Genomic DNA, 26,016 nt, shown 5'->3' on the forward strand with positions numbered 1-26,016 from the left:
AAGGGTCATTATACTCATTTACTGATGTTTAAAATTTTTCATATAAAGTGATATCCGGACATATCCTCTGGATTTTAGATTGATTTGCAGATGTTTACAAGGCATTTTTGCCTTAAAGCTGGAAAAAAAGAGAAAAAAATACAACTTAGCAAAAGCCAGAAGACGATTATTTTCACTTTATATTTTAGCAGTCACTTCAATGGGCCTGTATCTCATTTTTTAATAATCTTGGAGCAATGCGTTGTGTTTAAAAACTCTTTTTATTTACTAGATTTAGTGCTGATTTATTTTGATCCACTTATTAAGATATATGTCTTAATAGTGTGTTTATGTTTACATCAGGACAAACATTTAGGAGTTTATGTAGATTTTTTTTCCCAGATTATGAAAAATCAGGGTCAGCTCATTTATTTAGATAAACTTGTTGCTTGCATTGGGCAACAATCCACAACCATCAGGTTCGTTCCTAAATTATCAAGCATATGAGCGCATGATGGAGGTACTAAAGATACTGTGTACCTGTGGTCTTCAAAACGGGGGTTGCAGCTGGAGGAAAGAAAATAGGGGGTAAGAAAGCTGATGGGTGGGGTAAAAATCAGACCTCCAGGTCATCGTGGCATTTTTGGCACTCCCTGCCCAGGTTCTACCAGCTCCCCGTCCTAGCACCATCCACACACTGCCCTTATCAAGGCTAGCCCCACCCTAACGCACGACTAGCCCTGCCCCTTTTATTGCTGCCACGCCCCGTGCCTGTCTCCTATAAGGAAATGGAGAGGGAAAGCTCTAGCGGGAAAAGCCCTGGAAAGCTCTAGCGGGAGAAACCCTGGAAAGCTGATGTTGCCATGACTTGCTATGTCATAAATATATGACATTAAAACTCTGCATGTTTATGCATATTTAGGTTGTTGTATGGGATCTTTAAAAAAAAGGTTTACTTTAAATTACTAATATATGTACAATATTTGTGATGCTATAGTTATCTTGCTAAGCAATTTGGATTATTTTCACAAAAACTAAATTTGTAGGAAAGTTGTGGTTTCAGCTCACCAACATTACCAAGGGCCAACCCCAGCGAGCATCTTCTTAATAGTTAATATTGGGAATCAGGACAGGGTTAGGGGTGATGAGGCCAGGACCATGCAGCTCATATCATATCTCCTTGTGACGCACTGAAGCAGAACAACGGTATATGATGTCATATCCTGACACGCAGCTTGAGTGTGTTGTGAGGAGGCCATGGGGGAGCAGTGATTGAGGCCTGTGCTACAAAAACAAGCTTCATTTCACAGCTTCTATGCTGGTCAGGAGAGCTTTTCTGAGCCTCACTCCTTGCAAAAACAGGACGGTGTGTGTCCGGAAGTCTGGACTGTCGGTTGGGAAGTATTTAAACGTCATCTTGCTGACTGAATTGACTGAATTTTGAATTATGCAGGGCCAGCTCAGTGCTTCATGATGTAAAATGAAAACTGTGACTAGAAGATGCTCCTCTCTGAAAATTCATACTTTATTAAAAAAATATTTAAATATCAAAATGAATATGATGTTTAGATACCTATATATCTATGTAATGTCTCTGACCTTTTATTCTAGTAACCCACTAAGAGGAGTTGATTATTTTTCTATATATACCTTTAAATTATTATTTTTTTTAATTTTGCCAATTTTTATTTTAAAAAATCAGTAATAATTTTGAACATATTGTCGCATAGAAAATGCTCATTGTTTAAATACTCACTGCGAGTATGTGAATTTCTTTTAAATTTTTCACAGATGTAAGTTGCATTTCTCAGGTACCAGGTATAGTAAGACGTACAGTGCCTAAAGATTTGGTACATAGTATACATTTAAACAAAATAAAATCATTGTTATAGTTTCATTTTACAAAATTATATAGTTATATAGAATGGTTAGCAATGGTTTGCTATGAAGCAGATCACACTGTTGTATACCATCTAGAATCACTGATGTATTTACCAGGGACCTGAGGTAAACACCCAACTGGGTAAAACAAAATTGAAAAGCTGAGGTAAAAAAAAGGACATGATTACAAAGCAGTGAAGAATTTTAAGCCATTGAAAGTTTATTTGTGTGAATCCTTTTGAAGTCAAATGAAAGAGAATTCTCTGTTCCGTTGCACACCAAGGTGGAACCAAAAAAGAAGAGATTCGTAAAATATTATGGGGATAAATTAGCTGGCACCATGATACAGCTCTTAGTTTTTCCTAGAGTAGTTGCCATGGTAGCAAGCAGCCATGTCTGGTTGTCTGCTATATGAATAGTCTTCTGCCTAAAGGCAGCAGGGCCGGACTGGTGATCAGGAGGCAGCCTTGGCACTTTAAGGCCAGCTGCCGTCTGATGACATAGTTGCAGCCGTCAGATGCATACGTGAGACGTTTTTATACTCACGTAGCACATGGCCGGGCATATCCAGCCCCTGGCCACACACTGCAGCACCTAATCCATTGGTGGAGCAGCAGATCGGGTAAGTATGAGCACCAATGCCCACCAGCCCACCAGGCATGTTTCCCGGTGTGTCCCTGCTATATACTATAACCTTGTATGCTCACTAAATAAAACACGCATTCAGAAAAGCATGTTACCTCCCCTTCCAATATCCTGAACAAAAACATCTGTCCTCCCCATCTTCAAGATCTCCACAACACTGACTCTAAATCTGCTTCACCCAAGTGTTCTCTCTCCTTCCATCTCACTACCCATCAAACCTCTAATAGATTGTAAGTCTGCAAGACCAGGGCCTCTCTTCTCCTTCTGTGCCATTATGTCTTAACATGTGTTAATTATGCTCCCGGGGTTCTGGGAGTTAACAAAGATAAATATCAGGTTATGCAGCAACAAGAATACCGTTTATATAAATTGTAGGATCCTGACCCTCTGCCAGGGGCACATGTTAGACATATATTGTGTTTTACATATCATGTTTTTCATCCCATTAACTCTAACACAATCAGAACACCTACAAAGGGAACACTTAGTCTTATAGTAAAAGGAAATGCTTTTTATCAGAACGTGTTTTAGGACGTCAGCCATTTTTGGGACTTGTTATTCTGGAAAGAGAGTTGATGGCTTAGCATAACTAAAAATGTAACTCCACAAAAAAGTAGACCCTCTAGCAATATCGAAGAGGTCAACTTGACATTTAATGTTGTAGATTATACTATGTAGAGAGATTGTGTTGGCGTTTTTGTCCATAATACTAAAACTGCAAAACAGAATTTAAGCAAAGACAAATTAATATATAGTAAATATCATTTTACAACATGCTGAAATGTAGTTAAGTGTCAGCACTGGCACTTTGAGGTCTGCAAACAATAAGCCACATGAATGGGGCTGCCTACTGGATACACCATACCCCTAACATTTTAGATGTCCATGTTGGGGGTGGGTGGCTGGACCACCCATTCTACCTGAAAAGCCACTTTACAGAGCTCAACCGCAGAGCATCTTGAGGTGGCCATGTGGGATCTATGATTGAGGTGGCCACATGGGAGCTACGCTTGAGGTCTGTCTCCGTCAATTCTTCAGCTCCCATAACTGGTAGGAAGGTATGTAGCCACATAAGAAAATGTTAACACAACATATGGACAGTTGTATCAGCTCTTTCAAAATCAATGGTTTTCTGTACTAAAAAAACAATATTAATTTAACCAATTGGTTACCACCATATAACTATGTCAAACATTACGCACAAATGCACATATGTCCCCTTGCAAATCTAAGAAATCTATCTAATGTAAAGCAATGGCGTATTTACCTCTGCGTCTTGTGTCTTGAGTATTGTTGTTGACTAACACAGAGGCATTGATGAAAAAATCTACAAAGTTCCATCACACACGGATTAACTTTTTGAAAGACAAGTGTAATTGATGGGCTCGTTGGTGCTGCTTTTGCCTGCAGACATCCTAAAAGAAACACAGCTCACAACTAGTGGGGACAATTTATTACAATGGAACATTTATGCTATCGCACAAGTCAAAACAGAGTGAAAATCAATTTCTGATACGAAATATTTAACCAATCTGTATTCCGAACATGATAGAATCTTTGCCGAATTTATCACCTATCAGCATTATTAATTTAAAGATAAATAGAAAAAAATTCAGTTTAGTTTCACCATGACAAGTAATAATGAAATTATGGTTCAAGTATATATATCTGACAACTTATATACATAAATACATTCTGTATTTCTTGAGACTGACACAAGGAAACCTAAGAGCTAAAAGCAAGTATTATGCCAACCGGGCAACGCAATGTTGGCCAGCGCATGAGCTTATATGGCCACTAGCTGAAGGGGGCATTCTGCGTGTTCCATCTGGAATGTTGTCTTTTCTAATATTGTTCAGGCAAATGCAAAGTTTAGACAAACCAAATTAAACCTGATTAACCCCTTGATACCTAGTAGATTTTAATGAAGATGCTTATTCACCTCCTGTGATACAACTGTGTAGGTGGATAGCAGGCCATCAGGAGGGAATGTGTGTCTCATACCTGGGAACTCCGGGTGAAGCGCTGCTTCTCTGGGGCCCCACATAGAAATTCTGGGTCACAAGAGCAGCTTTGTGGCACGCCCACCCCCTTTCTAAAAATGGCCGCTTTCCGTGGGACCCCCACCATTGACGTCAGCAGACTGCCTTCCGACCTCAGAGAAACTCCCAATGATGTCAGCGGGATTGCCTACCCGCATTCCAAAAAGGAATCTTGCACTCAGATTGATTAATAAAACATTTCAACTCCAGCCAGACTATGCATAAAAAAATAAAAATAAATTGTTTGAATATTACAACTGTCCCTCATTGCGAAAGCCAGCCCCTCTTTATGACCCAAATCCTTCTCTCCACCCCTAATGTCCCTCAATTCTAGGAGCTCAGAACCTTTTCTGGGCATGAGGGTATCACAGGGTTCTACAACCCTAAGAGCCTAAAGAAACAGCAGGAAATGTGATTAGAAATCACAAGCTGAAATAAAATAAGGTCATCCTCTGAGACTGGAAGACCGGAGATTTCATAGATGACAAAGGAAGGGATTCTTTACAGTGAGGACAATAAAGGTAAGGAATTCACTGCCAAGGGAGGTGGTGTTATCCAATACATTAGATGCCGTAAAAAGGGTCTGGATATTTTTTTTTGAAAGGCATGACAGGGCTATAAATAGAATTAATATTTTAGAGCTTCTTGATCCAAGGAGAAATCCGAGTCAAGAAATAATTTTTCCCCCTGATGGCAGAATTCGAAGTAGCTTAATTAGGTTTTTTTTGCCTTCTTTTGGATCAAGAGTACGAAGGTTAGGTAAAAGGGTTGAACTTGATGGACTTCGGTCTTTTTTTCAACCTTATGTACTAGGTAACTATGTATGTCATTTTTCCATATGTCTTAAATTAACAGGGCTTAACATCACATAAAATGACTTGGCAAGTCCCCCCCAGTAAGCAATGACTATATGCCTGGATAGAGAACTAAAAAAATGTAAAATTCGTGTTTTACACAAGCAATATTTCTGATTAATGTTATCATTGAATAATGAAGAAGAGTAACAATAGACGGCACAAATAACATTTTCTCTACGGGATTTTAATAACACCTTAGTAAAAGTGTGAAATTCGGCATAAGGCATATTGCAAGCTAAACATGCTGTCACTTTAACTTTTTTAGAACAACACTGGTTACCATGGTAGCAAGCAGCCATTTTAGGCTCCAGATGGAGCCTCAATATTTAAGGGTAAATGTAAGAGATTCATCTTTAGCAAAAGTCTCATGTAAAACTTATGCCAAGGGAAGGTCAACGAAGGCTGCCCATCAACTATTACAGTTGTAGGGGGCTATTTGTCGTGGATGACTATGCTGTTGGGGGGGTTCATGGGGAGACAAAGTCTCCCGTCCATTTTTCTAAAGTCTCCCTGCATTCTAGCATAATATACTGCTTGTAAAAGCACCATCTGGGAGTCTTCGATATGATCACGGCGGTGTAGAATAGGAAGGGCTCCAGACTGTGTGACCCTGAGAATCTGCCCCTTCAACTGCTAAATAAGTGATAATCACGCACTTCACTTATTATGTGTACAGATAGGTACAGCTGACATAATTTCTACTTTTCTGTTCTCCTTCTCCTAGTCAACTAGAAATACAACTAATACACCTGTTGAGTAAAATGACTAAGACAATGTTGCCTTCAAAAATGACTTAGTGTGCATGCAGAACACACCTCAACCTCAGAACCTCAGGTAAATTTGGACGTTTGAGTTTTCCTGGCGTTTTTAAGACTTTTACTGAATAGAATACGGTGAGATGGCAGCTAACCCCTTGTTTTATAGAACTATAAATATATTGATCTTGCATATTTCTAGGAACCCTAGCTCATGGTACCCATACTTTGGCTACTACTTTCAGATATAACCCATGGAAGCTGACTCCCCTAGCAATTTGAAGCACCCTGAAATTAAAGTGATCTGTATTTTTGGACCAACTCTTTAGTTGAGTGTATATACCTCTATGAAGATACCTCCAACGTGCCCCCCACCATGTCAGGTCTCCAAACTAGGACACCATGGTGGAGGGTCTGCCTATCTTACCCTCCTTGCTGTACCCAGCTCCTTGGGTCATCAGGGGAGATCAGAGGATCTCACTAGCTCGGCCTTCATCTCCAATGGCACAAAGCGGGACAGTGGGGCAGCTCCGTGGGACGATAAGACAGTGCCGTGGAAAATAGGATATTTGGAAGGTACGCAAGTGTAAAATATACCTGTTGTACACCAGACTTAAATTAGATTTATATTATTCCTGCTTCCTTTAACTTTTGGTACATTGGTACATAGTTTGTGCATTTTATATTTATTTAAGTGTCAATATTTTATCCCCCAAATAGAAAAAGTAGAAGATGTCTACTTCTTTGGGAACATAAATCCAGAATGGATTTAGGCACCTAAGAACGCACCTAACAAGGTGTCTATCACTTTCACACACATAATCATATTTTCGAGATAAATGAGTATATTATTGGGGAGACAAATGTTCTTATATTTACATATATTGCATATAGAACTATATTTACCATTATCTAGAATTATTAAAATAAAAAAATTACTAAATGCAGAAAGCAGGAACTAGAAAATGAAAAACATTATAAACATAATAACAGCGGTTACCTACAAGCCAAAAAACCTAAGAAGGAATGCATTTTCCTTTTTTTTCCCTCCCTTTCCTTCTATCCACATAAAACCCTTCATGTTTCCGATAATCCTATGTTATACGATATGGAAGGTCATACAGCTCTCACTGGGTTTAATTACAGCTTGTTGAAAAGTAACTTAAATGTTGAATTCTGACAAGTTAATATCAAGTCACAATGTATGGTGAATGTCTACTTTCAGCCAGACAAACAATGCTTTGTCTATTTTCGGCTCTGAATACAAAGAATAAATATTGTCTTTGTTGAATGGACCAGACAAAAATGGGTACTTAGTAGATCGCTCCAGACAATAGCAATATCATTCATTCGCCTTGAGTGCAAACTTGGAACGGCGCAAGCAATATTTAGAGTACCTTTCCTCCAGGAATATTTTTAAAAGGTCGAAATATAAATGCATAGAACAACATTTGTCAGAAAAACGAGATGATTTGCGGGCATCTTTAAAAGAAGAACCCAAAAGGTCTATGCCAATATCCGGCGCGGGGCAGGTCAAAGTAATCAGAAAATGACTTGAAAAGGCCAGATTTTCTCGTGTGTCAAACATTTTGTGAAATCGCAAAAAAAAAATCAGAACATTATTCAAACACGCGGCACGAAAATATCAGAAATAACATTTCTGAGATGGAATTGTTTGCCTGATATGAAAATGATGGTGTGTTCGAGAAAAGAAGTGTAAATTGTAGCGACGCAAAAGAAAATAATGGCAGATTATTTAGAAAAGAAATAATGGTTTGGAGTACTCTCACAGCTTATAGAAATTCATCCGGTGTAAGTATAGATAATCAGCGCTGCTGAGCGGATGTAAAATGTCGTTTTATTTATACATACACTGTATATGTGACAGCTTTTGCTCCTGGTGTCACGGGACAGAAAGGGGATGGAGGTTAAAGCAGGCAGAGTTCCAATGGCACGTTGTGTTCGCTAATCCAAGTTTAGGTTTAAATGGCTAATGGATGATTAGAAAACCCTTTCACGAGTTCCCCCTCGTTCCTCCGCAGCATGGAGGCGCAAATGGATGAGCGCCGCTCGTTGCTTGGTTTGCTTGAAAACGACATATGTACGGGCCATGCACGCTCTGCTTACTAGTATGGGGCGGCAGGCCTCCATTATCAATCTGGACCCAGCTGGAGAGGAGGAACCCGGGGCAGCTGTCAGTCTGCGTGAGCTGCTGGGACTCGGGGAGGTGATGTCAGAACTGCGTCTGGGGCCCAATGGGGCCCTGCTCTACTGCATGGAGTACCTACAGAGTAATTTAGATTGGCTGCGAGCCAAGCTGGAAAGCCTGCGGGGGACGTACTTCTTGTTTGATTGCCCAGGGCAGGTGGAGCTGTACACACATCACCCGGCTCTACCACAGATACTACGCTACCTTGGGGAATGAGGGCTTCGGCTGTGTGCCGTACATCTTGTGGACTCCCATTATTGCACAGACCCGGCTAAGTACATCTCTGTGCTGTGTACTTCACTAGGCACCATGCTCCATATCGAGCTACCACACATCAACATCCTGTCCAAGATGGACCTTATTGAGCAATATGGTCGATTGGCATTTAATATGGACTACTACACTGAGGTTATGGACCTTTCCTACCTGGTCGATCACCTGACCGCAGACCCTTTCTTCAAACGGCACCGGCGACTTCATGAGAAGCTGGCTGAGGTAATTGAGGATTATGGGCTAGTGACTTTCATACCACTCAGCATCAAGGATGAGCAGAGCGTGCGGAAAGTCCTAGCTGCAGTGGGTTTTGCTTTGGGGAGGATCAAAGATCTCTCGGGAACCTCATGTCTGTTGCAGTGGGAGCTGACTTTCACTTCACATCGACTCTGGCATTCCAAGAAAAATATGTGGAACAAGAAAAGCGCACAGTGGAGGAGCAGACTCTAGATCTGTGATGCTCTTGATCTAAAGGAATCTTGCAGCTTTAGAGACTAAACCAGAGATTTGCACAGGATGAAAAAGTGGCCGTGCCCCGAAGTTTAGACAACTTTCTTTATTGTAACGTGGCCAATATGTTATTTTTGTACTGAATTTCAATAAATATGGACACTTGAGGAAGGTTTATCGTTAAACAAAAGAAAAAAAAAGAAAAAAAAGAAAACCCTTTCACAATTATGTTTACAGGCAGAAATGTCCTAGTTTTCCATGAAAACAGCTCAGTGACTCCAAACTTTTGAATGGTAGTGTATATATATAATATACATACAGTATAAATGAATAAACTTGATATAAGTACTGCACATGATTGCATATGCTCATAGGTGATTTTCGTTATAGGTAACCAAACCAGGAAAATAAGGGATATTAAGTAGTTTTGTCTCAGCACGGCCCTACCAACCTTTTGTGTCCTTAAGTTCTTATTGTTGTGTGATATACTACTTGCTATGTCCAGCCATACATTTTGGCCTAGGAGAGCACTAGCCCTTCTGCTGCAAAACCAGAGGCAGATTGCTCCTTTTAGGCGATCAGGCCCCCTGGTGCGCCACTATGCAACTGGGTAGTTACAAGGGAGATCTCTGGGGAGATAACATCAGCAGGACCGTCCAACCACATCACCAGGACCGCCCACTGACAGCAGTGGTACCTCCTTCCCGCTTCCTGCTAGGAAAGTTGGCAGTTATGGTTTTATCCTGTTTCCCCATTGTGCATCGCTGCAGAATATGATGGCGTTATATAGACCATATAGCGTTTTCCTATATGTTGCGCTACAGGAAACAAAGCAGGCAGAAGATTAATAGGGTGATTATTAGGGAACTGGAATCAGGGCCGGTCCTACTATATATGTGAACTAGGCAGTTACCTATGAGATATTTTCCCATATTAGCAAGGATGCCAGAAACATAGTACCAGTACACTAGGATGGCCCCTGGTGGAATATAAAGTGAGATGGATGAGTAACAAGAGACAAGAGGAAAGACTAAAAGAGTGGGAGGCAGCCTAGGTGGCCAAAGGTAAGAAACAAGATGGACAGATAGCCAATTCACAGAGATTATTGTGTCTTTGTAAAATAGACATAAACACACATAATGTACAAGCATACCCAAAAATAGACTTATAAGCCTTGTAGGGGTATACTTTCTCCCAAAAAACCCTAGGCTGCTATTAGACGACAATGCATCTCCATTAACGGCGCAAATGGAACACGTTCTCTAGATCCAACGTCTGTGTTTCACATGTAACTGGAACTGGGATGGGACTTCGTCTGTCATACATGTGGTTTGAGCAGTACTGGGTTCACTTTCAAAGAATTTACACTCAGTTTTAGTTAGAGTTGTCCTTAATGCTATGGGGCAAATCCTTCCTTGAGGATCTTCATGTCCATGTGTTAGTAAAGCTTAAATTCTAACTGCAGAATTTTTTTACAGTAATTCATCAGTTTATCCTGTTTGTAGTTTATTTATTGTCTGTCACATGATGGGTTCTCAAGTCTGGGTTGATGCAACTGGTGTATCATGTTGTAGGTAAATGGTGCCATTACTTATCATTGGGGACTAGTTGTTTGAGTTGTTTGTACTCAACAGAGTAACCCAGGACATACCCCATTAGGTACTAGTAAAAAGTACAACACCACTACAGGTAGTTAGTAAACCAGCACAAACATGATACCCACAAATATACCGTCCTACAAATTATTTGCTGGATTTTAACCACTTTTAAAAAAATTCCAGATAATGGGATATTCATGAGATCTGGGAGTAAGGATTTGTAAACTCATGATTAGAGACTCTACCCAAGGTATTGGGTTGTCTTAGTCGGTCTATTCTAGTTTTGTCAGACCCTTTGAATATATGTATTGTAATAAGCACTGCATAAATTGCTGGAGCTATATATAAATAAAAGATAATAACAATACTTAAAAAAAATCAGTATTCATATATAGAAAACATTATGTAATCAAAGTATTACAAAGTACTACTGATGGATATTTTTAAATGAGTAGATTTTTTGAGTAGTTTCCCGTTAACTCACTTGACTGCGTGTAGGTGTAGACCGCCATTTTGTGTCCATCAATCGATAATGGCTTTACTCGAGGTACAGTCCCTGTTGAACCTGTTCATGAAATAAAACAATATATAATGTGCATACTTGAATTAATACAGTCTGCCAGCTGTGTCAATAAAAGCTGGTCTGTTTTATAAAAAATCTACTAATACAAATGCTAAAGTATTTCCACTCAAATTACATTGAAAATCACATAAAAAGTCCCAGCATAATTATGAAATTCTTAATGTATATATAATTACAAAATCATTTAAAAAAAATAATTTCTTTTAATACTCTATAGATCCACCAGTAAAAACCCCATCCTATTTCCCCTCTACTTAGGAGTTTGAGAGTCTCTCCTGGTCCATGGTTAACCCAACTAATCTCATCTTCAATAACCATCATATGTAACATATCATTGACCATCTTATTTCCCATAATGTCAATTTTTTGTTGTTGTCACAAGTTCATCACAGTCCTACTTCCTATTTGGCGTCATGCAGAATATGTTGGCTCAACCAAGGTTCTTAATGACCTCTTGCAACAGGAGATAACAAAATGTTACTGTACAATGCACTGAAAATGAATTTGGTGGACCAATGTGTTCATGAGTCTTATTGGTTAAAGTTCTTCTACTCTGACTTTCCCATCATACAGCCCCCCATTATTATAACAACAGACTTTACAACTTACTTAAAAAGGTATGTATTATTGAGGAGGGTATTTCCTCCATCTTCCCACGTGTTTGTTGTGATATTGGATCCCTCTTTGTAGGCAGGTCTTGTCTATCAAAGGCAACACTGTCTTGCATTACTGGCAATTTAGTGGAAGAAATCTGGTTTAATGGAGCAGTTGTTTTAGCCACTGTGAAAACGGATGCCCGTAATGCCTCAGAACCTCCAGGAGGAATATGCTCTTCACTTGGTGAAGAAATCCGTGAGAATGAGCGGTCTGTTTGTGTCCGTGAGATAGCTGGTTGGCTTCTGGTTGGTTGTTGAGAAGAAGAAATTCCATTAGGTTTGCCAACAGTTTTGTGATCAGTTCTGGTCCATAATGGAATAACCGAGTAAGGTCTTTCCAACATTTCTAAAGCAGCTATTGTTGTCCGCTCTTGTAGTTTTAGATGGGTACCTTCTTGCGTTTTATGGCTGGAAAAGGAAATACTATGTTCCTTAAAAGCATTTTGAGGAAACAAAGATATTTTTTCTGAAGGCTGGTGTTGTCCTTTGGGTACAATGCTTTCCACTAACAGGGGTGTTCTGGTAGGAATGAAGTCATTACCTTTTGAAGCAGCGCCGAATGGCAATGGAGATAACTTGGTGAAACTAATACTTTGCCCCTTAGACGGGAGTCCTCGAGTCACAGGTGTTAAGCTAGATCCTAAAATCCCTAGTCCTTTTGTGGACATGTCTTGTGGACTTGAAGAAGTAGAAATGTCATGATTCCTTGAAGAAGGAGCAGAGCTCCACGTAGACTTTATTGTAGGAGGCATTTTGTGTTCATTGCTCGTATCTTCTAAGCGTTTCATTGTAGCAGCTAAATCAAAACAATGCTGGTGTTAAACAATACAAAAGAGGGATAAGAAAAAACCTTGCAGGAACAAGTTTGACTTTCTATATATTTATTTTCAATTTCACGTTTTATTTCTTATAAAATAATTTATTAAGATAGTTAAATAGACACATGTATTTCTAAAGAGAATTTATCTTTTCTTGGACATTAATTGTCAACTCAAGTTTAGTGTTATTGTTCTGCATCTAATATTTCCATAAATGTATCTTCATCCTTTTTTTATTACTGAATTATTAGTGAATTCAGAGAACCCTTGCTTAAGGCAAGCTTGCGGTATGATGAGCAACTTTAAAAGTGTAGGTGATTGTGACGGAAGCCTCCATCACTGGTACCACTGGAGAAGCCTGACTGCCAGCCTCCTCCCTATTGACTATGGGCCCTGGGTTTGTAGAGACTTCTGTGGCTACCCCCAGCAGTATCATCTCATCACTGGCTGAGGGGATTATCTCCAGCAGACAGCCAGGATCTGCCACCAGGGAGTGACCACCATTCTTTGTTTAATGTTGTATAAATCAGTCTCTCCCCCACCTATTGTATTGTTAATCCCATTACTGCTCGAGCTCGAGGTCTGGCAGGGTTAGGATACAGATCCCCCGCAGCGGTGCAGGGGACCTGCATCCTACTCTGCGATACGCTCAGACAGCCATCACGCTGCCGGCACGTCTGCTCGGTGTGCTTTAACAATCTCCCTTGCCGGGAATTCCCACGGGGGAAGTCCCGGCAAGGGAGATTGTTAAAGCACATCGTGCAGACGTGCCGGCAGCGGAGGTTGTCTACGCTCGCCGGTGAACGTCTGCGCGGTAAGCGCGGTAACAATCCTCCTTACCAGTGCAGTTCTGCGTAGAATAGATGTCCCCTGCCGGCCCCGCAAGACACCCGGGACTCTGCACTGGTAAGTCTAGAGGAGGGGGGCACATCTCGGGGGGGACACAGAGTGGCAGCATATCTCGGGGGGAGGACACAGAGTGGCAGCATATCTCGGGGGGGGCAGAGTGGCAGCATATCTCGGGGGACACACACACAGAGTGGCAGCATATCTGGGGGCGGACACAGAGTGGCAGCATATCTCCGGGGGAAACACACAGAGTGGCAGTGTGTGTAAAGGCAGGGGTGTGTGGTGGGCGCAGTGTATAAATGTGTATGTATGGACAGGCGTATGTTAAGGGCATACGCAGTGTATGTGTATATGTGTGTTTGTAAGCTGGTGTGTACGTATGTTAGGGAGAGCTGACCCACCCAATCTAAGCAGGCTTTGTATACAACAACCAGCCAATCACCGGTAAGGTACAGTGCTTGCCGTGATTGGCAGGTTATTGTATACTGGGTAGAGGGGTAGTCTTATACGGCGAGTATAGCCCAAACTCTATATTTTAACTGCAAAAGTTGGGGGTCGTCTTATACGCCCAGTCATCTTATACGCCGGAAAATACAGTACACTAAGAGGTGGAGAATTTAGCCATTTTGCCTGCACTAAGAGGAGGGACATTGACTGAGCTGATCTTCGTTTGTCCAATCAGCTCACTCCTGTCACATCATGCTTAGGGCTTATCCAATGGCTGTGCTGCATCTTTCAAAGAAAACAAAAAGTAGAAGAAAAGAGCCTATATAAGAGCAGAGCAGGCAGGGGATCCATTCATTTCACTGTGACTGCTTTACGTGACACTGCTGTGCTGCATCTGAGCATTTTACAGAGCGAGATTCTTCTGTGTGGGACTTGGTGAGCCTCAGCCTGCCATTTCTCACAGTGTCTAAGACTCTCTAAAGTTTTGATTTTTAAAGAATTGATTTTATTTAATTAATAACACCTATTAAAAATTAAGATAATTTAACCAGTCCACTATTATCCTTAACCCTATAACTAATTTTATTTATTTTAAGCTAATTTTCACCCTCATTCTTCCATCCATTGGTCTCAAATTCCCTATTCAACTTCTTCTACATGTTTATTTCTTGTTTCCATGGCAACCAGACGGACAAATGGGATTTTACAAAAAACGAAAATATGGACAAATTTCATCCGAACCGAACACGGAGACGGAGAAATTTAGATGAATCTGAAGAATTTTTTTCCCCAGAAAACAAACACCACCGGCACCCAAGTCTAACGATAAGTAAATCTAATTGGCCAATTCATATTTAAACGTGACTTGGTAATATTTCACGTGAAAAGTGGTCTTCCAACAGGTGACTCTACTTACTCTTTATTGTCCATAATTCTTTTGGAGGATCCATAATCATTTCTGTTTCCTCAACCGAAGTTATCAAGTTTGGGAGTATTGATTCTAAGTCTGGTTAAGAAAAATAAATAGACAATACTAGATAAGATATACAAATTATACAATGCTCTCTCTATATATATGTATACACATTATGTCAGATTGCAGAGACTTGGTGTATTGTTTAGTTCATAAAACAAAATAGCAGATATTTACTTAACAATGAACAAAATTAAAGCAATGTTGGTACAATACTTAAAATATTGTAAATATATGTGAACTTTTTAAAAATGTTTGCTCATTTTTTCGATGTTGTTAATGTACCATTTATTTGCACAGCGCATGAATGTGAACTTAACATTACATTACATTACTGACATCATTACTTATTACCGATAACAAAAGTTATGGTGGGTAAAGGTGATGGAAAACCCTTCCACCACCAAAGGGGTAGTAGAAGCATTATTATACAGTAATCTACATCCAAATAGCTTGTTTTTTCCATCAGAAATCTCATGGTGCTGCCACAACCACAAGGGATTCTGGGTAGGCACATGCAAATAAGGTCAACAATAATCACCTTTTGCCTCTATATCCACTTTATACACTTTATCCCTTGAAAGTAATTCCCCGCTGTACAAGACAGCCTTTAGACAAAACTCGAGTAAGAGGTGCAGTAGCCAGATCACCGCTCATGGACAGTTGTCTCGTCCTTAACGGGACTCGTCAGCATGAGGTTGTGATACTGGCTTAATACTTGAGGCTGGGAGAAGCACAAGAAATACTTATTATGAAGCAACAACCTTGGTGCGCTTCAGCAAAAAGGGAGGCACCAAGTGATATGTATCAACGACCAATGTTCCATCTAATTTTTCTTAGTTGGCGTGCGCAGAAAATTTCTCTTGTGCAAAAAGTTTCACAGAGCAAAAATGTTGTGCGCACAATATCCGCGCCGCATAAAGTTTCAAATTTTTTTATTTTTTTTTAATTTTTTTGGGAAAAACTGTTGTGCGCACAATTTTTGGACATGTGCGCTCTCTAAAAAAGCTATGTGCGTGCGCACAGCTTAGTGGGAGCACTGTCAACGACTTATTCTTATTATATATAAGCTCATCTTAAATGTGATCCTGGATAAGCCTTCACAATTCTTTTATTCTATTAGTTATTTTGGTGTACATTGAAGGCTGTCTGTATAGCATAAATAGAGAATTAAGGTCTTTATAAGGTAAGTCAACTGTGTTGAAGCAGGTATTTTAGTTGTGATATAACAATGGCAAAAGCACCTGTTGTAATGCTCTAAGTTTTTTTTTATTTTTTGCCTCGCTTTCTATTTTCTAAAACTTTACAATGGGATGCAGAGATAAACATAATAACTTAATATCGCCACATCCATTCAATAACCTTACTGGAAAGCACCCTTGATTAAAAAATATTAATAATTAATATGCACATTCAAAAAGTAGAAAACATGGAATAAAACTTTTTTTCCAAAAAATGATTAAAAAAAAAAAATTTCAATAGTATATATATATATACAGAATATATTTCCTTTCCTAGACAAACGTCAAAGCTACAAACGAAAATAGGGAAGAAAATAATGATGTGATGCGATGAATATGAATTAGCTCTAGACAACATACTTTTAATTATTAATTTTATAGTTTGCATGCTTGTTGAAATGATTGACAAACATAAGTGGTTTTAAAAAAAAAAAAGAGAAAAAAATAAATATACTTATTGAGATGAATGAGCAATTTTGTGCTGAGAACAGCCACGCACTGCTTTATTTATTTTGGTAATTTATAATTACAATGATTGATTTCAATTCGGGTTTTTTTATTCCTTCTCTTAATTTCACCTGCCGTGTTTTAATTATAAATCCAAATGAACATCACTTACCCAGATACGAAGAGTCATTTTTGGGGAAGGTGAAATTTATGATAGGCGGTTTCTGTGTCAGATCCCATAAGTCAGATAAATTTCTTCCTAATAAAAAAAAAAAAATAATAATAATTTTGATAAATATCTCAAAAAATCTCTACCGCCTCAATTATTTTTTTGGTTTGGTTTAATAAGATTTCAAGTTACCTGTTCTGCCTGTCATAACACAGAAATAAATGCAGTCTGATTCATTACTTTGGCTCACTGAAAGAAAAAGATCATTATTCTTTGTTAATCAGGATAAACAATATGACATGTATAGCGGCAACTATTTCATCTAAGACTCGTTGTGTGCTAGATTGCCCCATTAAACTCCTTGTAATTTATTTACTTTATAGCAGAAAAGCAAAACTTTTATTTTATTTCAGAAAGTAGACACAAACTTTTAATTACAGAATATATAAATGTTGAAAAGTAAGTTTTTTAGCATACAATTCTAACTAGGTCTTGAAAATTCTATTTTTTTATTTTTTTTTTACTAGGTTACGAATGTACAGTGATGTGTTTCTAGTCGGCCCAGGCCTCTGGTGGTAGCAGTCCCTCTGCTTTTCAACTGGGGGGTAGTTTCCCTCTTTGGGTGATCAGCCCCCACAATTGCTGCTGCTCAATGAGCCGGTTATAGGGAAGATCTCTGATTCCCCCCCCCACTACCTGGGAAGTCTCTGGCTATCCAGATCCCCCCTTGCGGGATGCGAGTGGGAGGTCCCGCTGATGATGGTGGGTGGTCCCACCGACATTGTGGGCGGCCCTGCTGATGTCACAGGACACCTGCTATTTTTGGAGGGATAGTGGGCGGGGAGTGGAGCATGCCATAGTGCGGCTCTCGCGACTGGGGGTTTCCCCACAGTGACCCTGAAACCCAGAGTTCCCTGGAGCCCATGCACATGTATTTTACAGAGCACAGGGCTGGCATTTAGAATTTCGAATGTTTTTAAATGGCATTCAAAAAGCAAGTGTTCGTTGCCCAATGACAGGAGGCACAGAGACTGACAAAAGAAAGTTGTATGAACTTCCCATTAACAAAACATGCAACAAGTAATGCAACAATAATAATAATAATAATAGTTGTCGTCATCATCATCATCTCTCTTAGTCATCATGATGGGACTGGGGGGAACTGGAAGATACATGTCCAGGTGATCTCGCTCATCAACTAGTGTGCTCCTTAGTGTCTTGCATCTATGTGCTTAATTAAACCTACCTGAAACAATAGAAGTTGACTTAAATAGTTCCTTCAGAGAACTGGTCGTGTTTCCAACAATATCGAGTAATAATACGGTGTAATCTACGGGAAAAAGTAGCGATGATGTACATATTATGATTATCTATGTTAAAACGAACGGTAAATATGAGATAAAATATATTTTATGGCTACATTATGGGGTAAAATTAGTTCAGCCAATCTGTTATGTCAAAGGTTTGTCCCTGCTAATGACACCTTAAGATTGACGCTGTATCTAAATTATTAAGGAGAGTTGAGTAAAAACTGGAGGAATATTGTTTCATCTACAATAATTGCCATTTTGCACCAAAGTTACTTTAGATTTCCATTGGTAATATTGTAAAATGTTATGCCCCATTATACTAGGGTGTTGCCTTCTGTTTTAAAACAATTCTAGTTTTCATATGAAGTGAATGTAAAGTAACCCAAAATATCATGTACTGTCAAATGCTCAACCTACTAGACAAACACGATCCTTATCATACTACCTTTTGGAGAACAATGGAATGACTCTGTCTTAATAACAAAGAGGGACCATCTGACTTATGAAAGTCTAAGGAGGAAAAGACTTCATTAGAGCAGCGGGACTTCCTTAGCATTGCCATAAAGAATCCGTTTAGTATAGTGTTTGAGAATGGAAGATCACCTATTGCCTACAATGACGGCTTTAAAAGATTGCAAAGAAAATTAGGTTTATTGGAACAAAATGAAATTAAGTTTCCTTGATGATAATGATTTTTACTGTACACAGCACTGTATTCCATGCTCAATAAACCCTAACGGTCATTTGGCCCATCCGCTCTCTTACATTTCTACCTGATGTAAGATCTCATACTTGGTCTTCGCCTTACTTATATTCAGGGTGGCCTTATACCCATCCTTAAATTTCCTTACAGTATTAACCTCTTGTGCTTAAGGCTGTCCCATGTATCACCAGTCTTATCATTAAAGAAATGCTTTCTTACACGTGAGCTTCTAATTTTATATTTATTTTATTGTTATGACCTCTTGGAGAGAATTAGTCATGATAATAGTTAGGAATAGTTAAAGAATATATATTATATATATTATATTCAACCTTTAATGACAGGTATTGTCGTTAAAAAACAATATTGAATTATTACATCATAACTGTTTGCTGTCAACAGCTATTGAAAGCTCACCTGTCAAATCGTTGGTCCGGTTGTTTAAGCAGTAACAGTACCTCATTGGGAATTTTTGGTAGTCTACATATTTTATGTTGGAAACTGGGGGGAACAAGAAGATCAAAACATTATTGCACCGTATTAAGTGCACGTAGTGTACTGTGTGATGCGTATTAATTAGTGAAACATACTGTTATATATAAAGATTGAAACCTTATGGAATGCCATTGAGCTGTATGATGTCACGCTTAGGAACGAGAAGAACTTTTTGGCACCTAGAAAACAAATAACGGCAGCTTAATAGGTAGAAGACCACAACAAGGGCATTTCATACATGGCATCTGTACTAAAGTGTAGACCAGCCTTATGTAAAGGGGGGGGGGGAATAATTGATTTGCCTCTAGCTAGTTATCTCCAGTAATGAATTTTCCTGATTTTTAAAGGGGCGCTCCATGGTCCCAGGCAGCCCCCTAAGCAAATAATGCATTTTAAGGTACTTTAAAAGTGCATACAAAAACAAGAAATAAATTGCTTACGTCCAGGAGAAGCTGCAGCTTCACAGCTGCAGTGAAATGTCTCTTCTGTGGTCCGAAGTTTGAAGCAGCCAATCAGTGACAGGAAAGAGCTCCCATTGAAATCAATTAGGGGATCTCATTAGACCCACCAGGAACCCTTTCTTAGCCAGAGCTGACTGACTGGTGGTGGCAGAAGATGTGCAAGCCAAATAGCAGGGGGGGGGGGCAGGAAAATGGGCACACCCCAACAGTTTTAGGGGCCACCCAGGTATCACTTGCATTAAAGTATGCATTTTTCTTTAACTGTGTTCCATAAAAAATTAACATTTGTAAAGCCTTCGAGTACACTAATGACATTTAAAAAACATAAATATTAAATAAATATTACAATAAAATAAAATTAAAGAAATAAACACTGAGCTAAATGTGTGAAACACATTACCTTAAAAAACTCAATCACAAAAATAAAAACTAAACTAAAAAAAAAAGCAGAAAAACCTGCAAAGCTTTAGCAGCACATCCAATTATACATAAACTAAAAAACTATGTTTATTTATACAAATATGAATAAGTAAATGGTTGGTTGGAGCTGAGGTGACTTCATAGTACATTATTGTTAAATTATGAAGAGATCTCGTTGATTTAACTATACATTGTGAAGGACAAATCAGCCCTTCTTGGAGGAGATATTTCGTAGGTATGGACAGAGGCACCAACAGGTGGAGAAAACCAGCAACTATGTGTCATGGAACCCTCCGTTCCCTGGGCTCCTGGAGGGGCCTGGGGGCCAGCCTCCTCCCTACAGATTATGGGCCCTGGCCTTTGAAGGGTTTCTGTTTTGGGACTACTTCTTCCTCCTGGTATGGAGCGCCACATTTCCTCAGTTACTAGAGACTCTAAAGTCTGTGGCGCTCGGATACAGATTTTGGGTACTTGCTTTTTGGGAAAAGGTTTCATGTATGATGTTTTACTCTCCATCGGGTCAAGGCTCATCAGCCTTCTAAACCTATTTAGTTGACAAGTACCATAAAATAGAAAGCCTTTTCCTTATCGAGACTGACACTTTAATATTAACAATATATAAACACTTATAAAACAGATTTTTATATATGTTTAAAAAAAATAAAATTCACAGTTAATATAAAAAAAAGGATTTATACAACTGTTATGTGTTATGGAAACACAAGTAACTAATACCAGTAAAAATAATGTATATCATATAATATGGAAACACATCACAAGTGACTTTATAAAAAAAAAATGTGTTACCTTTAAGAGCTTTACTGAGCATTCCATTCACCAAATCGGTAAAATTGAACTGAGACAGATCAACAGAAGCAGCAGGTATTTCTGAATAATATGAGTGATATTGAGTTAAATAAGGGGGAAAAAAACATATAATATTTTTAGAATGTATTACCATACATGGCAGTTTATTTAACAAAGAAGATGGCGTAGGCATTAGGAAATAAAGAAAAAGTGAATGAATATGTATAGCTTGGAGGAGAGAAGAGAGATGGGGGATGTGATTGATAAGTGGAACAGCATCCCAGCAGAAGTGGTGGAGATTAACACAGTGTTATTAGACCACTTTTCTTTAGTATTAGACCACTAAAGAAAACCAAAACCTAATTTTATCATTTCCTACTTGGTAATAAAGCCAATTTAGCCCATTTAAACATCAGTCTTTGGTCTTTTTTACATCTCCTGATTGACCCAGACCACCATTGCAGGTCCCATGTGGCCACCTCTCGACGCTCTGAGGCTGAGGTTGATGTAGATCTTCAGGAAAGGTGAACAGGTGGCCACACCTCTGGCCTCACCCACTTCTGACCCCACCCACTTCCATATCTGACATGTTCGGTGGATGGTGTAGGTGTGTACATGTACAAATACGTTCACCTGTTGTACCCAGCACGGCCACCCTCTTCTCTCTGTGTGAGCTCTCAGTTGTAGTTCCTGTAAAAAAAAAAGCTCATCAGCCCATTTTATTACCGTATTTCCCCATGTATAAGACGCTCCCATGTATAAGACGCACCTTAATTTTGGGGCCCGAAAATTACACTTCTATCATGCCCAGGTTCCAGGATGAGTGTGATGTTAGCTGTGCTGGAATCTTGTCCCGGCCAGGGGAGCGGGAGCAGGAGCAGGAACGGAGCGGAGTCATGTGATGTGATGTACATTCACGTGACTCCACTGGATTCCTGTGTCTCACGTGTATCAAACTCTGCCCACCTGTATATATATATATATATATATATATCTTCATACTATCATATGTAAGTGTACTTTTGTATGTCATTGTCATCTATAGTATGTATTATATTAATTTCTCCCTGTATTTCAAAATCAGTTGGTTATTCTAAAATGTGATCTCGTGAAAATAATAAAGAGTGGTCCTTAAAGGGAATGACAGACCACATTGGAGAGCTGACATGAGGGACATGAAACTAATTTTAATTACTACAAGAAACATAATAGGCTTCAAGCTTCCTGTGTAACATTGTCAGACCGGAACAGGCTGCCATAATATGAGGTCCGGCATGAAGATGCCACTTGGTTCAGAGCTGAAACTGTAAACAGGTAATTGAAGCCTCCATCAGCACTTAAATTTAAAATGCCGTCTGAGAAGTTGCAGCTAGAGGCAACTTAAAGCTGTACTTAGTAATTAGTGGGATCTTCCAATTAATCTGCCTGTCTTCCCCATCGCTGGTTTTGTTCGCAGAACCAGGTCGTAAAGACCATTTATGACAAGGTCCTAGATAAACTTACCCGGGACACAGGACAGCTACACTTATTTAGAAACTGTCCCGAACAATCTGAGAAATGTTGTTATTCTACCAATCATTTCAGATTCATGATAAGAAAAATGGATGTAGCCATATTAGCCCAAGAGAAAATAGAGCCCGTAGTTGAAGTAGGTACTTTTTATTGTGCCATGAAAGAAATAAATGTAGAGTTAAATCAGCTTTCAGAACATCAGAGGTTCCGAAAACTTTAGTAACTTAAGTACATCTTTTTTTATGTCAGCAGGACTGCCCCTGATGTCAGCGGGGCCGCCCCGACGTCAGTGGGACCGCCCCTGATGTCAGCAGGAACTCCCACCAATGTCTGCGGGACCGCCCACTGACTTCATGGGGCCGCCCACTGACTTTATGGGACCACCCAGTGATGTCAGTGGGCAGTCTTGGCTGCGTCCCGCAAGGGAAAGCACCGGATAGCCGGAGCTCAGAAGTTCTCTGTGGCCGCTCTAAACATTGACAAAGAATGAGTAATTCTGCCTTCACTCACTAATCTGCAATTGTATACATAAAAGGGGCATCCCACAGACATGCTGGCACAGGCAGCACTCCCTGCTCTCACTGCAGACAGGAAGTGTCTATGGATCAAACCACGTCAGGCAGGGGGAGGTGGAATCTGTTTTTCTGACTTTCTTTAAACTTTCGCTGTCTCTAATAACAATGTGACATGCAGGGTACAGCCGTGGCATTGACAGAATAAGCGAAGCATGTGTGCCCTTAAGGATGAAAAAGAACAGAAAAGATAACTTTTCATTTTATATTTCCTCTGAAATTTTACTTCCTTTTATGAATACAATCTGCTTTATAATAGGATGGTTTCTAGCTATAATTTCATGCTTCCTAAGGGCACCAAAAGCAGAAGGAATATTTCAAGAGAATGTGGCTTTTATGTAATTTGATTAATAGAAACAACCGTCTTGACAAAGGCAATCTAGTCCCAGTGTTACTTTAGCAAAACATTCCAGGTGACATTTCCAACATTTGATTTACTCATCTTTCAGATAAATGGAGCTAGAAAATGTGAATACACAAAAAATTACATTCCTTATGTGTTATATTGCTGATACCTGAATGCATTTTGTAAAAAGCAAAGTAAAGCTGAAATTATGGCATTGAAAACTTATTTTTTTGCATTTTATATTAAAATAGTAAACAAATATGGAATGTTTGAGATGGCTGACTGTATTAGTCTGAACAACGTACGAGTTGAAGTGGAATTTCTGTTTGTATGTTGAGTTTTTCATGCTGAATGAAAGAACTAATGGGGTGTGGTGAGGGGTAATATTTACCCCCCGTCAGAATTTTTGAGGTTCTTCCATTTTTTATATTAAGTTCTCAGGATTACTCCTTCTCCAGAAGGATATTGATACATTTCAGAGACCTCAGAGCGGGGCTACTAAAAAGGTAAATGGTAAATGATCAGGAAAGACTAAGGGTCTCTATATACGGCTTAGAGAAAAAAAAGACAGAGAGAGGGGATGTAAAAGAAATACATAAAGTACAGGAGGGAATTTTACATCATAGGGGGAGAAATGTTTAAAAAAGGCATAATCTTAAAGAAGAGGGTCAAAGACAGGCGCAGACTGGCCATCTGGTACACCTTGCCAATCCCCGTGAATTGCTGGCCAAGAGTGCCCCACACTGACTTGATTTGCCGCTCTAGCTAGATATACTCAGCCGCATGCTATGTGAGCATAAAAACATATGACCGCGGGGGTCCGCATATCCAACCATCAACTGTACTTATGTCATCAGATGGCCGTTGGCCTTAAGGCTGCCTCATCATCGCCAATCCGGCACTGGTCATCTGCTTCAAGTAGCAGCAGAAGATGGGCTGAATGGTTCTTATCTGCCATCAAATTAAATGTTTTGGCTAACACTCGCTATTCTAGCTCAGGTTGTCCTTAAAATGATCTAGGTCATAAAACCGGTGTAGCCTTGTTGGAAATCAGATCATTCCTATGTCATAATCTCCTTGTTAATTTAACAACTTCATGGTATGATAACAGGATTACTTCTAAAGTACTTTAACTGGCTTATGATTCTAGGCTGACCTCTAATGTAATTTTATTTTGCTTATGGCATTTTTATTTTCTTATTGTTATTTTTTTGTTTGTTCAATACGTGACACCGCAACACTTCCAAGAAGAAGCACCACTGTCCGCCTATACATTGTTTTGGGTGCTTTGAAGAAAACCAGCACATTGCAATAATTACAAAGCACTTACCAGTGTTCCAGAAGAGAAGAAACCATATTAATGTCACATAAACATTCAGTGGAAACCATGGCATTTTGAGTCATCCGTTGAAGGCGAGTTCACTGTGATGATATAAAACATTATGATTGTTTGTATGAGAACGTTGACGTTCTATTTACCACTGTCCTCAATAAATGCTTGGAAACATCACTTTGCCTATGATGGCTACTTGGCCAAATCGACACTAAAATGCCTATTTCTTTTTTACAACCAAAATTTTACAAGTATTGGAAAATCTTAACATATTGATTCGATCCAATAAAATTATCTAAAAGAAAAAAAAACAATAACACAGAAGTAAAAGTAAAATAATAGAAGAACCCATGATAATGGACACACTGTAAAGGGAACACACTGTAGATTTCTATATGACGAAGTGGCTCCAAGGACACTTGAAGCTCTAGGGGATAGTTCCATGCAAAGGGATGTTGTATTCCAGAGTATAAAGCTCTAAGTCATTATTTGAGTGTTAACAAGAGGACTGATCAAACATAAGTACAAAGTTTTTGCAGAAGAGCCACAAAGAATACCGGAGAAGAAAGTTTGCCAATGAACCGCTACCTTGCTTTTAATCTGCATCAAAGTTGGGATGGAGGGTTCTAACCAAACCTGTGCCAATGTCTGTTGGGATAATATTGCTAAATTTAAATTAAGTTTGCTTTATTAGAATCCTGACATTATTTTGAATGACGGGTATAAGGAAAGCTCTCTACAAAAATTGAGGATACCTAAAGAAGCCAAAAAACATATACCTATATTAAAGTCCTCCTACACCCTTCCATTTAGAAGGTCTATATGGTCATGTTGAACAACTTCTTGTTGTTGGAGGACATCTTCTCAAAGTAACCTTATACTGGATGGGTAAAAATGTTAAAATTATTTGTAATTAAGGGGCTAATAGCGAGAAAAAATGCAGTTACTGATGCAGTAGTAGTGAAATAGTATATGGGAGATAAATCCTAATATTGGAATCTCTTTAACACAATCGGATTATAATATATCACATATATATGTGATATATTTTCTTATTTTGTGCTAAAATTGAAAATCGTACGCAAATACATTTTATTTAATAGAATGATCCCTTATAGCTGTCAGAGAACCCATTTAGGGTAAAGGTATATAATCAGCTTTTGAACAAAAACAATAAAATGATTA

At 39.1% G+C, this 26,016-nt stretch overlaps 2 protein-coding genes across 2 annotated transcripts; one reads left to right on the forward strand and one right to left on the reverse strand.

Moving 5' to 3' along the window:
- On the reverse strand, positions 1-21,657 carry HHLA1 (HERV-H LTR-associating 1). The gene is made up of 13 exons (XM_053467919.1): positions 21,627-21,657; positions 21,069-21,149; positions 19,476-19,559; positions 19,303-19,386; positions 18,119-18,202; positions 17,065-17,121; positions 16,876-16,962; positions 16,540-16,546; positions 11,882-12,231; positions 11,174-11,254; positions 3,773-3,920; positions 1,736-1,818; positions 1-118 (listed from the first exon to the last, which is right to left on the reverse strand). Exons 1-13 carry the CDS (start codon positions 21,655-21,657, stop codon positions 75-77), a joined length of 1,221 nt encoding a protein of 406 aa, XP_053323894.1. The 3' UTR covers positions 1-74.
- Positions 8,271-9,284, forward strand: LOC128496987 (GPN-loop GTPase 2-like). The gene is given in 2 exon segments (XM_053466827.1): positions 8,271-8,942; positions 8,945-9,284. Coding segments are annotated over 2 exon segments (807 nt in total). The 5' UTR covers positions 8,271-8,290; the 3' UTR covers positions 9,100-9,284.
- Positions 21,658-26,016: the final 4,359 nt, after the last annotated feature.

This window comes from Spea bombifrons, chromosome 5, assembly GCF_027358695.1.
Source record: "Spea bombifrons isolate aSpeBom1 chromosome 5, aSpeBom1.2.pri, whole genome shotgun sequence".
Taxonomy (NCBI): domain Eukaryota; kingdom Metazoa; phylum Chordata; class Amphibia; order Anura; family Pelobatidae; genus Spea; species Spea bombifrons.